General features: G+C 41.8%; 1 protein-coding gene across 23 annotated transcripts in view; it reads right to left on the reverse strand.

Moving 5' to 3' along the window:
- The window catches only part of LOC118079302 (protocadherin gamma-C5), a 269,776-nt gene that overhangs the window by 64,464 nt on the left and 188,722 nt on the right, over positions 1-16,590 (reverse strand). For 2 of the 23 annotated variants that reach the window (XM_035103363.2, XM_035103387.2), the window contains exon 1: positions 521-6,908. The exons of 20 other annotated variants lie outside the window; for them this stretch is intronic. In XM_035103363.2, coding sequence (XP_034959254.2) covers positions 521-3,067 — 2,547 coding nt within the window. In that variant the 5' untranslated portion in view covers positions 3,068-6,908. Of the gene's footprint in view, positions 1-520; positions 6,909-9,073; positions 16,585-16,590 lie in introns of those variants that run through there. One more of the 23 variants, XM_060278107.1, reaches the window with a different exon arrangement.

A 16,590-nucleotide genomic window follows, 5' to 3' on the forward strand; every position in this document is an offset into this window, starting at 1 on the left:
ATTATGAAGTTGTTTGCACTTGTAATAAAGTCTAGGAACACTATGCTAAACCCAGAACTGCAGAATAACATCTGATCAGTAGAGGGCAGACATAACCCAAAAAAATTGTACCAAATAAGAAATTACATTCTTGCGATAGAATGATTGTCCTATTACTTTTGAAGAATAAAGGGACAATTCTGACATTGTTAAATGTCTTCTTGGGTCCATTACCCTCAAACCTAAAGGAAAGTTCAAGCTTACCAGGTTCCATGAAAATATCTCACTTTATGGAAATATCCATACCTCATAGGTGCAGAAGACTACTGAATATTCTATGCCAAGATACCACCTTTTGCTTATATTGTTCATCAGGGTTCCTCCCCCCTAAAAAAGAAGCATCTTAACTAAGCAGCGTTTGAAATGTAGGTGAAATGTGGGTGCCACTGAGCTGCTTTTCTTCATTCTGAACAAGCAGGTTAGAAAATGGAAATATTACAGCCTTGCAGTCTAGGTCTTAAAATGTATCTGTGATTCTCACCTGTATACTGTTATCAGGGATGAGATTTTCACCCAGAGATTCATTTCCAATTCCAGAATCGTCCTTCGGAATGGGATCATCTGTGGCCACTGAGTGGTTTGGTTTCAGAAAGGCAAACTCATTCCGGTCTGCCTTAGACCCTAAGCACACTTCATATGAATAGGGCAATGTCAATGTCCCATTATTGTAATTCCAGGGAAATTTGTGTCCCAAGCTAGAGTACAAGTCAGTATTGTAGGATCCAAGCACTGTTGGGCTTCTCTGTCTCCGACATTTAAGTATTAAAACTGTTACGACTGTAAAAAGGAATAAGAATGAGACCAAAGCCAAGGCTATAACTAAAATGGCATTCATATCAGACTGATACTTAGAGTCAATGGATGGTTTGCTCATTTCTGGAAGTGCCTCTTGGAAGTTCTCAGCAACCACAAGGTTGAGGACCACAGTAGTTGAGAGTGGAGCCTTCCCATTGTCCTTCACCAAGATGACCAGCTTCTGTTTCACAGCATCTTTCTCCAGAAGGGCTCGTGACGTCCTGATCTCTCCCGTGTGGGTCCCAATGGTGAAGAGGGCCGGCTCTGTGGCCTGCAGCACTTGGTAGGAGAGCCAGGCATTGTGCCCAGAGTCAGCGTCCACAGCCACCACTTTGGTCACTAGGTAGCCTGGCTCTGCCGAATGAGGAACCATCTCAAACAAGGCAGAGCCCTCAGCGCCTGGGAGAGGATACAGAACCCGAGGGCTGTTATCGTTCTGATCCAAAATGTACACCCACACAGTGGTGTTGTTGCTGAGAGAGGGAGAGCCGCCATCTTGGGCCTTCACTTGGATCTGAAACTCCCTGAATTGCTCATAGTCAAAGGAGCGCTGTGCATAGATAGTTCCCGTCTCAGAGTTGATGGAGACATAAGAGGAGAGAGGCAGCTCCTCCATGTTGCTGTTGAGGATGGAGTAAGTGATACGTGAGTTGCGGTCCAGATCCGGGTCTGAGGCTTTGATGGAGAAAATGGAGGCACCTGAGGGATTGTTTTCAGGCATAAAGACACTGTAAGTTGATTTTTCAAAGGCAGGGGGGTTGTCATTGATATCTGAAATCTGCAGGGAGATGGTTTTGTTGGAGGAGAGAGGGGGGCTACCTTTGTCGGTGGCCGTGATTGTGATGTTGTATCCTGAGGCTTTTTCTCTGTCTAGGGGGCTCTCTGTAAGTAGCTTGTAGTAACTGTTAGATGAAGAAAGAATTTTAAAAGGCACATTATATTGTATGTGGCAAGTTATCTTCCCATTTTCTCCTTCATCTCTGTCTTCCACATTGATCAAAGCTATCACAGTTCCTGGCGGAGAGTCTTCAGGAAGTGGACTAAACATAGATGTTAGCAAAATCTCTGGAGCATTGTCATTCTCATCCAGAATATCAATCTCAACTTTACAATGTGCCAGTAGTCCACCACCATCTTTGGCTTCCACTAACATCATATAGCTTCTGGATTCTTCAAAGTCTAAAGTCTCCCTAACTAAAATTGCTCCACTTTCAGGATCCAGGCTGAATTTCTGGCTTGCTTTAGCTGGGATATTGCTAAAACTGTATCTTATCTGTGCATTTGGACCTTCATCAGCATCAGAGGCTTTCACCTGGACCACTAACGATCCTTTTGGTGCACTCTCTTTTAGGCTGAGTTTATAGACTTCCTTATTGAAAACAGGGGGGTTGTCATTGGCGTCAGTGACATTAATCCATATCTGGGCTGTTCCAGTTTTTCTTGGTTCTCCACCATCCAGGCCTGTAAGGATCAAGTGGAGGCTGTGCTCACTTTCCCGATCCAGAGGTTTGCTTTGCACTAAAATAGGGTATTTATTTCCATCTGGACTTTCTTTAACTTCCAAGGTGAAGTACTTATTACTGCTCAGCTGGTAACTTTGCAGAGAATTTATCCCCACGTCAGGATCTTCAGCACTTGCAAGGGGGAATATGGCTCCAGTCAAGCTCGATTCACTTATTTCTAGCTTGATATCATCTTTTAAAAATTGTGGTGCATTATCATTAATATCCTCCAGGGTGATGCTTATATGAAAAACATTTAGAGGGTTTTCAACCACTGTTTCAAAGTTAAGGACACAATGTGGTGATTTTCCACAGATTGCTTCTCGGTCTATTTGGTCTCTTACATAGAAGTCTCCATGTTCCTCATTCACAGTAAAGAACTGAGCATTAGCTGCAGAAACAATACGGAGCTTCCTCTTCACCAGGTCTCTCTTACTCAGACCCAAATCCTTGGCAAGATTTCCCACAAGAGAACCCTTCTGTCTTTCCTCAGGAATTGAATACCAGACCTCTTCCGACATTGTCAGGCAGAACAAAGAGAATAACAAGGAAAGCTGTACTTGCCGCCGGAGTGGTTCCCTGCTCCCTGTGATCTTCATCCCTTTCCTCGGCTGCTTTGTTTGCATATTTTCTTTTCTGATTTGGGTCTTCAAGTTTCTTTCATGCTGCAAGAAGCTGTTGTCAAGAACAGGCATTTTTCCGTGATGCAGTCTCAATGGGGAGGGATCCATTTTTGGTAGGATGTTATATTGTTGTCCCTCAATTCCAGCTCCTTCAGATTTGCGGAACTTAACTCAGTAATTGTTACATCACAGGAAAAGTGAATGGACCCCTGATTTCTATCCTTATTGGCCAACAGCGGCACTCTGAGTCTCAGCTGGAAAACTGCAGGAGCGCCTACTGGCACAACATGCTGATAAGAGTTAAGTGGCTGACACGGCAGCAACATTTCTCACTAGATGTGCACAGGTTTATGCAGTTATTTAGTTGTGTGTGCATTTCACAATTCTCCCTAAGGCAATATGTGCAAGAGTGAGCACACATATGATGAATACAGGAAAAACTCTGAAGTTATTACCTTAAGTATCATTGGGCTTTGGATGAACAAAGTTCCCGAGGCAGAGATACCTCTTTATTATTAGAGGAAGAAACTGAGGCAGAAAAGGGGTGGGAGTCATTATGAAGAGCTGTTGTGTGGGGAACAACTACAAGTGCTGGTCCCTTGGTCCCCCTCCCCTAAGAATTTCTGAATCCACAATATTTCATTTCATAGGACGGGAACAGGCAGACATCAAGCTAATCTATCAGTTGGAACCAGGTGCAAAAGACATAGGGTTGTAGTCAACTAAGTCCTACTCAGAGGTAGACCCAGTGACATAAGTGAACCTAAGTTAGTCATGTCCATCAACTTCAACAGGTCTGAGTAGGACTAGCATTGAGTACCACCCATAGAATTAACAAACAGGCTTCTTCTGAGCACATTCTGAGCCAAGGAAATTGTTTTCAGTACCAGAACAGAACTGTTCCTCAATCATTCTGCACAAAAGTTCACTCCTGGTTAGTTTTCCTCATTTCAGCAGCCTAATTTAGGTGAAAAAAAAGTTTTTTGTTATTGTTAAGCTGGGAGCCAGAAACACTTGCCATTCTGCTGAAAACCACCCAAAGATCTATCGGTAGATCCTGACTCACCGCCTGCCCATCTCTGTCTAGGATATTGCATGCGATACTTCTGCAATAATTGCAACAATTTTGTTTTTTAGCCTTATAACCTATTCAATCTACAGAGACTGAGGATAGGCAAGAATGTTATATAAACAGACAAGTTCCAAACGATAATTGTAGTTATGACAAAATCACAGAGTTTGAAATATGTTCCTAAAATTATTATGGGTCATACAGGAAGTATATGTCTGAGTCAGAGTCCGCATCCACGGCCACTACCTTAGTGACCACGTAGCCACCATCAGTGGGAGGCGAGGGGTACAGGATTTGGGGGGCATTGTCATTTTGGTCCAGGATGAAGAGAGTCACTGAGACCTTGGAGCTGAGTGGTGGGGAGCCTTCATCCTTGGCTCTTCCATGGAACTTAATCTTCTGGAACTTTTCATGAATGAAAGAACACCAGGCATAAATAACCCCAGACAGAATTAATAGAGTTATATAGACAAGGGGAAATTGCTGATCTCATTTTAAATAAGTTATTCTCTGTCTGGATATGTCATTCTTCACAACCGTGGAAAGATGGAAGACTTGTCATTTATACCTAAAGCAGACACAGAAAGGGGACAGTGTTATGGTCTGGGACTGTTATGGGTGGTGCTGAAGGCAGCTACATTAAGGACTCCCCAGAAGTTCTCTACTGTCAATGATCTTGAGGAGCCATTGGACCTCACAACTCTGCCCCAGGACTGGATAGCTGACTGGCTCTCAGACTCTTCCTCATCTCTTTGGGGGCCAGAGGCTCAGAGAAGAAGGTGAACCAGGCAGGAACATAAGAGCTGCCACAGTGCCTGGCTAGCTGCTGCAGAGGCTACTCAGGAGAAGGAATCAGATGGAAACAAATCCTGACTGAGATCCTGGAAGGGGTGGATCCTCTAGCTCCTGTATAAGTTCCCAGTCTAAGTTCCTTCATTGCTGAAGCAACAGCTCCCATCTCCTCTTCAGTCTGCCTGACGCACCGAAGCAGACACCACCTGGCACCAAACTGTAATGATTGCTGATCGATTTCCTCAGTTTGAAAGGGAGACTGTCAGAACCGAACACAGGATTTCTCTATGGATTCTTTAATCCTGATTTTGCATGTTTAGGAGAGCTGCTGTTGTCATCTTCAGAGAGACTCATTTGTGTTTTTTTTTGGCAGTACAATATGTGAGACTATAGCTCATTAAAGAGCATAGCCATACACAGGTAACAAGGATAACAAATCTTGACTTGCCAACAGACAATCTCCACCTTGAGCCTGAACTCGCTATATAACGGAGCCTTTTTAAAAGCCCAAGACACTGCCATTGCATCAAGAATTGTGACTCAGGTTTTTGAAGTACCAGAACTTACTGACTCACCTCCTTAATATACTGTGAGGAGCAGATTCGCCTCCTTAATATACTGTGAGGAGCAGATGGTGAGCAGCTTCCTCTTCGTGGTTAAGAATTCTTTCTACCATCAGTTCAGCATATCTGGCACCACCAGCTGCTATTTTCATGTCCAGGAAAAAATTATTCCTTTAGCTGATTTTGTAGTTCTAGAGAGAATTGGTTTCCAAATCAGTATCTTGTGCCCTGAGTGCTTCAGGAAGGACAGATCCTGAAGCTGAGGCTCCAATATTTGGCCACCTCATGAGAAGAGAAGACTCCCTGGAAAAGACCATGATGTTGGGAAAGATGGAGGGCACAAGGAGAAGGGGACGACAGAGGACGAGATGGTTGGATAGTGTTCTCGAAGCTACGAATATGAGTCTGACCAAACTGTGGGAGGCAGTGGAAGACAGGAGTGCCTGGCGTGTTCTGGTCCATGGAGTCACGAAGCATCGGACATGACTAAACGACTAAACAACAACAACAATATTGTGCCTTATAGATGTCAAATCGGAGTTCTCTTGCTTTATTCTCACCAGTTTCTGGTTCTTCTGATGGGAACCTGGGAGCATTGTCATTAATAGCTATCATTTCAATTTCTACTCCATAAATTTTCATTGACCCCTCCATATATAACCACAAAATTCATGACACACTTCTCTACATGGCCACAAATTCCTCTCTATATATTTGGTCTGTGGTGTGTAAATGACCCAACTTCAGAGTAAAAAACTGAGACCTATATTGTGAAAACTATGTACACCTCTCTCTGAAAGTTCCCTTATATCCAGTCTCATATCATTTGTGTAGAAGAAGCATGCACTCTACCACTGAAGCCACGGCTCTCCCTTTAATTACTGTTAGAGCTGACCATGATTTGGCCACAACACTATTTTAAAGAGCCCCAGAATGCAATGAAAGTACTTTTGAGTATGTGCAGACTGCCTGTCTTTTATTGTTAAGTCACCGCAATCAACTATCATGTGCCTGATGTTGGTAGGAAGTATAACAGGGCACAGGTAAAGCTGGGTTCCAAAATATTGGTTGAGGTGATGCAATACTTTATGACTTCTTATAACAGCTGATTGTCTCCCACACCCTATTACAAACCGTTCTTGAAACTCAGTTTTTAATAGCTTCAAAAGTCCCATCCATTATGGCATGGGGACTGCAGGTGAACAAAAACACGCCCCACAAATGCCCCCAGATTCATGGAAAGAGTCTTCTTTCGATCCTGGCCCAAGCCTTTCAGGAAGCAGGAAACATTGGCACTTTTCTTTCTAGAAATTAAGCATGGTCTAAACTATTTTGGGGGAAATGTTTTACAGTTGTAAAATATATGGAAAATTTGTAGTACACAAAGAGTTCTAAAATATGAACAGATTATTTTAAACAGATTTTACGCAAGTACAGCATTGGAAATGTCTTCTGATGCTACCCTCTTCAGAGATCCCTATTTCTATGTGGAGGTATGTGGCCAACATCAATATACTATTAATTAGCACTTCGCTATCTCCTGACAGCTAAAAAGGGTAACTTTTTAAAAAGCAAAGCTTAATCAAGTAAAATTGCTACCTTATCTAACAAAAGTGGCTATAAAAAGGGTTGGGCTTCTCGGAGTGTTATGAGCTCCTCTTTGAATGGTAGTACTTGGTTACTTCATTCTGCTAAGCATAAGTACATGTCAGGAAGTCCAATAGATTTTAGTGAAGCATACTTCCAAGTACATATGATCATGAGAGCAGCCAATGAAAAGTTATTTCTAGGAAACAAACCTAAACAGAAACAATGCTAAAGAGCTCACTGATTCACAGTGAGCTCAGTCAGATAAAGGAAAATGAGTCATTTCAGCAAGAGATGCCCACCTCATTGCCTCTTTCTATGGTTGTTCACTGATTATTCCTTCATGTGTAGAATTCATGCACATTCCCCAATGTTTGTGCTGTCTCTGGCCTTGTCCGACATCTGCATGTTCAGTGGAGCATTGGGAAGAAGAACCTACACGTTTACAGCTGTATGTGCATAGGTTTTAACCTGTCTTGGATGTTATGCCTGAACAGGGAATTGCAGTAATGTAAGGGTGCTGCATTATCAGAGTTCTCAATTGTGAGGAGGCTTCTAAGAGCTCACTGTAGGAAAGTCAGGGCTATAATGGATGGAGTCAGCATGCAGGGAGAAGCTGATTGCAGGGCTGGCAAACAGGACCCCATGATCCTTATTTGTGTTATGATTCATTTCAGGTATAATAAAAAATAACTCTTTGTACTAGTTCCTGTTGCATGGATTCAGCCTTTCGTGCACTGAAGCCATTATGCCACATCCTAGGCATCTATTTTGTGTTATACCACATCTCCACGACAGCCACATGGTGTCAAGACACACCCCTATAGCAGCCATTTGTGGCTGGTGGTGCCCACAATACACTCTCCAAATTCCAAATGTGTTTACTGGACAAAAAGGCTGGCTGCCCCTGCTTTATATTCACTATGCAAGAAAGGCCATTATTTGACTTGAGCATTATCAGTTTGGACATTGTCCTGTGCAAATGTCAGAAAAAGTGAATGCATTACATATATCTATATCTAATCATCTATATCAGCTATATCTATATCATTATCTGTATCTATATCTATCATTCTGCAAATTCACCTTGGATGAATGGCAGACTTTCTTTTATAAAAAAACCCCTATATTTTTTCTAAGATAGGTTTCCTTTCATTTGGCGCTCAAAGGTCAAACCCTGACGAAGATAAGGAAAGAGGATCAAGGTGATCTCCTCAGGTGAAGCACAAAGTGCAACACAAAAAGAATCTCAAGCTCACTAGATTTTTACTCCATTCCCATAAAAGCTCACTGGAATTCCTCGAACATATTGGGTTGAAATGAAGTTACCTTTTCTCTTATCAAGGTTTTATTCCATATTCTGATTGTAAAACATCCCACAGGAAATATGAAGATGGATGGCTCTCTTGCTAAAGAGGATATTTCATAGTCTGTAAGTTCTTTTCCAGGTGCTGTGACCCCAGCACACATATTATCCACACAATATCTGTTGTTGACACATGAACAGCCCGGACTATTCTCAATCACAGCCATGTGGAGAAATGTGGGCGAACCAGCAATACATGGATGAAACCAATCAAAATGTCCATGATAATAGATGTCACAAAATGCTATTACTAGTTCACAACATGGTGTTACATTTTCCATGTTATCATGGGTTCCTTTCTTGTCAAGCTTCTGATAGGATGGCATATGTGTGGGAGAATGAGATGCCATTTATTTTCAGAGATAGAAAACCATATGGATAGAATTTATCTACTCAACAGATTGGTGCAAAACTAGGGGACATGATTTAATCTATAGCTAAACTGATATAGTGAGATCACAACAAAAACAGAAAAATAAGATACTCAGTTTAATGTGGGAAAGGACTTGCCCAGGATCCTTTCCCAGAGTGCCCAGGATCCAAGTACCAGTTGGATGTGCTAAGTAAGCATGTTCAGAAAGCCTCAGTGGCATGCCATTCAGTCTGAGTACTGGTTCCTCCCATATAAAACATCAGACACTCAAGAATATATTGAACTAAACATAGTGGGTCATACTACCTATGAGGAGAGAAGATGTAGTGCCGATATCACAGTTTCTGAAAGCAAAGCTTACCTGCTCACCAACCTCGTCTTTGGCATTGGCATTCCCAATGTTGCCATCCACAAGAACCACCTGAGAGCTATCATTGCATAGCAAGTTTTCTGCCACCTGGATATGGGATTTGGGGAAAGAGATCTCCTCTTTCCTCATCTCTGACGATAGGCAGAGTTGGTAGGAATAAGGTAAAGTTCCTTCTTCATAGTTTGGTGGAAATATGACCTGCGCCTTAGAAAAAGCATTAGGTTCAAAGCATTGGAATAATTTGGGATTTCCTGATTGTTGAAGTTTCATGACAATGACCAGTATCACCGTCAGGAGGAATAAAAATGAGATCAGTGCCAAAGCCAGCACCAAATAAAACTGGAGGTCAGAATGATGCTCTGTGTCACTGGACTGCCTAGTCATTTCCGGAAGTGCCTCTTGGAAGTTCTCGGCAACCACAAGGTTGAGGACCACAGTAGTTGAGAGTGGAGCCTTCCCATTGTCCTTCACCAAGATGACTCGTGACGTCCTGATCTCTCCCGTGTGGGTCCCAATGGTGAAGAGGGACGGCTCTGTGGCCTGCAGCACATGGAAGGAGAGCCAGGCATTGTGCCCAGAGTCCGCATCCACAGCCACCACTTTGGTCACTAGGTAGCCTGGCTCTGCTGAGTGAGGAACCATCTCAAACAAGGCAGAGCCCTCAGCGCCTGGGAGAGGATACAGAACCCGAGGGCTGTTATCGTTCTGATCCAAAATGTACACCCACACAGTGGTGTTGTTGCTGAGAGAGGGAGAGCCGCCATCTTGGGCCTTCACTTGGATCTGAAACTCCCTGAATTGCTCATAGTCAAAGGAGCGCTGTGCATAGATAGTTCCCGTCTCAGAGTTGATGGAGACATAAGAGGAGAGAGGCAGCTCCTCCATGTTGCTGTTGAGGATGGAGTAAGTGATACGTGAGTTGCGGTCCAGATCCGGGTCCGAGGCTTTGATGGAGAAAATGGAGGCACCTGAGGGATTGTTTTCTGGCACAAAGACACTGTAGGTTGATTTTTCAAAGGCAGGGGGGTTGTCATTGATATCTGAAATCTGCAAGGAGATGGTTTTGTTGGAGGAGAGAGGGGGGCTACCTTTGTCGGTGGCCATTATTGTGATGTTGTATCCTGAGGCTTTTTCTCTGTCCAAAGGACTGTCTGTAAGGATCTTGTAGTAATTCTTAGATACAGATGCTATTTTAAATGGTACATTACCTTGTAGATGGCATGTAATTTTTCCATTTTCTTCGGAATCTTTATCCTTTACGTTGATGAGAGCAATTACTGTTCCAGAAGCAGAGTCTTCAGGAATTAGACTAGATAAGGAGGCCACGATGATCTCTGGGGCATTGTCATTCTCATCCTGAACTTTTATTTCAATTTTACAGTGAGCCACTAATCCTCCTCCATCTCTTGCTTCTATTGCCATAGAGTACTTTTCTGTCTCCTCAAAATCAAGATTCTCCGTATTCATAATTATTCCATTTTTTGTATCTATCCTAAATTTCTTGGAGACTTTTTCTGGTACTTTACTGAAACTATAACTGATCTGACTATTTGAACCTTCATCACTATCAGAGGCTGCAATCTGAAGTATGGAAGACCCAGCAGGGGAATTTTCCCTCACACTGACCTCATAGACCTCTTGAGTGAAGACTGGTGGGTTGTCATTGGCATCTGTGACATTAATCCATATCTGGGCAGTCCCAGTTTTCCTGGGTTCACCCCCATCTAGGGCCGTAAGGATCAACCTAAGGGAGTGATCACTTTCCCGATCCAAAGGTTTCTGCAGCACCAATTCTGCATATTTATGTCCATCCAGACTATCTTGAACCTCCAATGTGAAAAATTGATTTTGGCTTAACTGGTAATCTTGAAGGGAATTCTTCCCAATATCAGGATCTTCAGCTTTCCCAAGCAGAAATCTGGCACCTGGCAATGTGGATTCAATTATTTCAAGCCTTATATTGTCATCCAGGAAATGTGGTACATTGTCATTAATGTCCTGAATTGTTACACTTACATGGAAAACATTTAATGGATTTTCAACTAAGGCTTCAAGATCAATAATGCAGTGTGTGCTCTCTCTGCACATTCCCTCACGATCTACCCTCTCATTCACATACACATTTCCATTTTCAGCACTGATAGTGAAATATGGTTTTTTACCTTCAGAAATGATATGCAGGTTTCTACTCCTCAGTTCTCTGGCATTCAGTCCCAGATCCTTGGCAAGATTTCCCACAAAGGACCCCTTTGCCATCTCCTCAGGAATGGAATAGTGAATTGACTCTGAGATCTCCCAGCAGAAGGAAGACAATAAGAATAGAAGCAAAATGTGGCTTCTGGATGCCCTGAAGCTTTCTCTAGGAATACCTTCCATCCTCATCTCCATTCTCCTGCTAATGAGCAGGTGAGCTAATATATATATTTGTCCAAAATACAGGTATTCAGAAGAATAAGCTGATTCACTTGATATCCCTCTCAGTTTGCTTGTATCACATTTGTTTTCTCATCTTAGTAACAGCAGGCAAGTCTTTGTAGTCTGTTCTTTCTGCAGCTGGTCAGTAGCAATCTGACAGTGCCTCCCTAATAGCTCTTTGATTCCCAGATTGGCCAACAGCGGCACTGTGAGTTCCAACTGAAGAACTACAAGTGAATCAGCTCTAAGAATAAACCGGAAGAACTGAAATATATGCTTTCCCTCTCCATAAAAACAACAACATTTTAATACTTTGAAAGCAGCATTTAGTTACTAAAAGCAATTGTATTATGTATTACAGTAGTAAGATCTTGACCATATTGATGGATGTGTACAACTCCTTCAGGCTTTTAATGTTTTCAACAAAATATGCATCACAGGCCATTTGCAAGAAAATCACTTTATATACAGAAAATATTATATTTTACTTAGATGAAAGTTCTGGATTTAATCCCTTATATTCCCTTCTTTTTAAAATAATAATAATTGCTTTAAAAACATATCCACACTTTTAACATACCTTATTTTAAAAAAAAAACAGGAAAGGATCACTTTTTTGGTAGATTCTGTCCAATAAAGATGATCTGTGTTAATGGGATTCTTGTACCTGAAATGTTTGATGCCAATGGGCAATTTTCTGAAACTCTTCCCTCAAGAGCAGTAGTTTTTTTTACTTTGACTACTCACGTTTCAGTACATTTTCCAAATAAGGGAGGAAATGTGCCACTAACAATTAGGTATGTAGATGCATATGCAGATACTACAGCTTGCCAACATGGCAAAGGTGAACACATTTATACTACATCAATCACCAATGCATTGATCCCTACAAACGTGAGATGGGAGTGCCCCTTAAATTCACACTCCCCGACTCAAACAGCTGAGAATTTCTCCACCTGTGCAACTTGATGGCCCCTAACACAAGGAGGAAAGTGAAGAACAAGCAGGAGACAAAAGCCACTGCAAGGACCAGGTAGAAGGTGAGGTCAGATGGAGGCTCTACAGGAGCTGAGATGCTGCTCAGGTCTGAGAGGATTGCAGGGATGGTGTCAGCCAGCACCACAGTCAGAGTGGCTGAAGCAGAGAGAGGTGGCTGCCCATTGTCCTTCACTAAAACAACCAGGCTTTGCTTGAGAGTATCTTTTTCCAGAAAGAAACGGGCTGTCCTGACCTCTCCCGTGTGGAGCCCCAGAGTGAAGAGTCCTGGCTCAGTGGCCTTGATCAGCTGGTAGGAGAGCCAGGCATTCTGGCCAGAGTCAGTGACCTCTCCCATCACTTTGGTCACTAGATATCCTGACTCTGCCTAGTGAGGAATCCAGTAGGTATATATTATCTAATGATCTTTTTGTAGATATGTTGGCTAAACATTGGTGTGTTGTCAATAACATGCAGACAAAAAATTTAATCTACACCATGGAAGGATTTTCCCCATCTTATGCTGTGTGATTATCAGGTGATGAACAGCTGTTTCTTCATGATTCAAATGCCTGTCCTTGGCTAATTTTGCATGCTGACCACTGTCAGCTGCCATCTGAATGTCAAGGGGAAAATGGCTGTTACTGAGTTTATATCCCTGGAGGGAATTTTTGCCCAAATCAGGATCATGAGCTTCATAGAAGGGAAACTGGGATCCTGGTGCTGTGACCTCACTGATTTCTATCTTCAATTTCTCCGAATGCACAGTTTGAGCATTGTCATCAATATCAGCTATTTCCACCTTGGCTTCAGAAAGTTTTGTAATATTCTCAAAATCTCAAAGTTTATCAGGCACTTCTCTGCCTGAGCACAGATCCATCCCCCCCTGCAGTATACCAATGTCCATTGTTATAATTCAAAACCAAATACTGAGTCCTACCTTGATAAATAATGTGGACTCCATTCTGAGAGCTCCTTTGCATCCATTCCCTGGTCCTTTGCAATATTTTCCACCACAGAACCTTCTGGGTAAGGCCTTGCCAAATGGTAATAAACATAAAATTGAGGGTTGCCCCCCCCCCCCCCGCAATACTGCAGGCAGTTTCCTATTGCCATTTCTGCTCCAGTGATTCTGTTTAAGTTTGAGTGAATGTTGCCCAAACTGAAAAAGAACCCACCTCTAGATACAGGTAGGTAGCCGTGTTGCTCTGACGCAGTCAAAATAAAAATAACAAATCCTTCCAGTAGCACCTTAGAGACCAACTAAGTTTGTAATAGGTATGAGCTTTCATGTGCATGCACACTTAGATGGGATTGCTCTGATGCTATTCAAACACAGTGTTTGATGATCTCTTACTTGCTCTGAAGCAGTTGATCTAAAGAAGAAGACCCCTCCTGCATTACTCAGTCTTCATTGACAGCAACCCTCAGAGACTCAAGTCAGAAATTGCACACTGTTTGAGTGCTCATTTTCAAGATTATACACATTTGCACTGATACAGCTGCTTCTCATTCTGATGTTCTTGAAGCTACAAACATGAGTTTGACCAAACTGCGGGAGGCAGTGGAAGACAGGAGTGTCTGGCGTGCTATAGTCCATGGGGTCACGAAGAGTCGGACACGACTAAACAACAACAATTGTTTCAGGAGATCTACTACAATTATAAAGTTTCTACAAGGGTAACCATAAGAGGAGCAGATGATGGAACTGTCTGTGCTAACTTAGAGAAACAAAGATAGAGAGAGGAAACAAAGTCAATTTGCAAAACTATGTTTGAAAAAAGAAGGTTCAGAACCAGAAGGTAGATTTATGGTGAACATTAGAAGAAATTTTCTAGTCGTGGGAGAAATTCAGACATAGTATAGAACACTGTGCCATATCATTCCTTGGGTATTTTCATGAAAAAAGTTATAAAACAATCTATTAAGGAGTCTTGGTAAATCTGGGGTACATTGTCTTAGATTAGTTTACTTTCTCTTTCTCTTTCCTACAACATGACATTTTGATTCAGTGGGGGAACACTGGGGAGAGCAACACTGAAAGAAGAGTGGCCCAGAATGGAATTCATTCTCTTGTTGATCAGGAGGGGTGGAATTGTGAGAGGAAAGAGCACCCTCTCAGGCCACAATACTCCCTTATACACATCTCCTAAAAACACAGAAACCTATGCTTGCACCATATAACCTGCTGCTTCTTCCTGCTGTTAGTTAATCAGTTAATCCTACTTCCTTACTCATAAGCACTGATAAATTAAGATCTTCACTAAAAGTATCACACAGAAGGAATGTATAAGTGAGCATTTTTGGATTACAACTCTGAAAGTGTGTTTAGGGGGCAACATGTTTATGTTAAATGCTCTTAAGTATCTGCTATGAGAGAATGGCCAGGATTGGGATGAGATGGTGGTTTCATTGGTTTGATGTTGCCTCTGATTCCTGGAATAGGATAGGTAGGTGTAGTAATCATGTGACCTGATATTTTGCTGCCATAAAAATGCTAAGTTTTGTCATAGTGCATTCAAGTTGTATGCAAAAACTACTACAGTAAGTCTGGAACACATCCGGAGAACAATTGCAAATCCAACCAAATGAAAGGTTTGAGCAGGGTTTTAAAGACAGGTTTTAAAAGGAAACAGTTGTAGATGGTCTACACAGAAACATAGGAGGATGCAACAAAGAAATAAAATTGAATCCATGTAATGAGTCCTCTTTTGCCAGGACATGTCCTCTTTTTCATCGGTATGTAAAATGAGAGTCATCATTTTACATACATTAAAACATTAGTTAAAAGTAGAGGTTGGCAAATATGTCTTCTTTTTTGTCTTCAAAATATGGCAACCCAGGAAGATAAAAAATGATAAGAGGACCACAAGAAATAAATGAATGGAACAGAGATGGATCAGGTGGACTAAGTATTTCAAGAAGAAGAATAATTGACAGAGTGCAAATAGAAGAAGAATGGCAATAGAATGAAAAATTGTAAAACAAAATTATAATTTAATGGCAGTATGCCATAAATAGAACTTCCGGTATAGATGAGATGTGTCAGAAAATGGAATCACAATGTGTAGTTTTTGTTCTTGCTCTTCCGTTTTAGCCTTATTTTGATTTACAGTATTTATAGCACACTCTTCATTGAATATTTTCAGTCCCAATGACTTGAGTCCACTAAAGTTTATACCATAACAAATATGTTTGGTTTGCATCCAATGCTTATGTTTCTTCTCCTCTCCCCTCCCTGCAGTCCTTCATCTGCTCTGGAGGGTCCCACAACTGTCCTGATAAACAGTATTTAAGAGATCAGCTTGGCACTACAACAGTGAAAAATGGCAAAGCCCAACCCCTACCCCAAATGAGGAAGAACTGCAAATGAAGAAAGAAATTGTCAGTTTGCATCTATAGCAGCATGCCGGCCATTAATTTTGATGGGAATCCCATAAAAACTTCCCATATACTTTTCCAGCCCACAGAGCTCCAGCTTACAACTAGCTGCTCTATAGAGCTTAGATAATTTGAAGGCTGGGTGATGAGAGAAGAGGGAGGGCAGGAGAAGGCAAAGCCACACATAAAAAGATGGCCAGCACATTGCCATTTGTGTGCACCTGAGGATATGGCAGGAAAGCGGAGTGGAAGCAAGCAAGAAGCTTGCATACAGATGCATCCTAAATATAATTATTCTTAAATTGTTCATCACTTCTGGAAACCCCAATAAAGCTACGCCTTACACACATCATTACTTTGAAAGTCCAAGACATTGACACTGCAGTCTTATACATATTCACTTCAATTGGGCTTGCTTTTGAGTAGATATGCATGGGATCCTACCGTTAACTTCCAACGCCATAAATACCACAAAACAGCTACTTGGGTCCAATGCTTAGATATTTTTGCCTTGACACTGTAACCTTTACTCTTTCATCATGCATAAATCAGTAGATGGTTCATGAGGGGCCCAATAAATAAGGCTGAGAAATTGCTTTCCAGATTTAAATACCTCATTTTCCAGTAAACATATATGTCAGACAAAATGAATTTTTCTCCATATAGTTAATGTTTCGGTGTCAGTTATGGTAAAAGATCATGCAGCGTGCAATGCAAAATATTCTGGAATAAACCCT

The sequence above is a fragment of the Zootoca vivipara genome, chromosome 8, assembly GCF_963506605.1.
Source record: "Zootoca vivipara chromosome 8, rZooViv1.1, whole genome shotgun sequence".
In the NCBI taxonomy this organism is placed as follows: domain Eukaryota; kingdom Metazoa; phylum Chordata; class Lepidosauria; order Squamata; family Lacertidae; genus Zootoca; species Zootoca vivipara.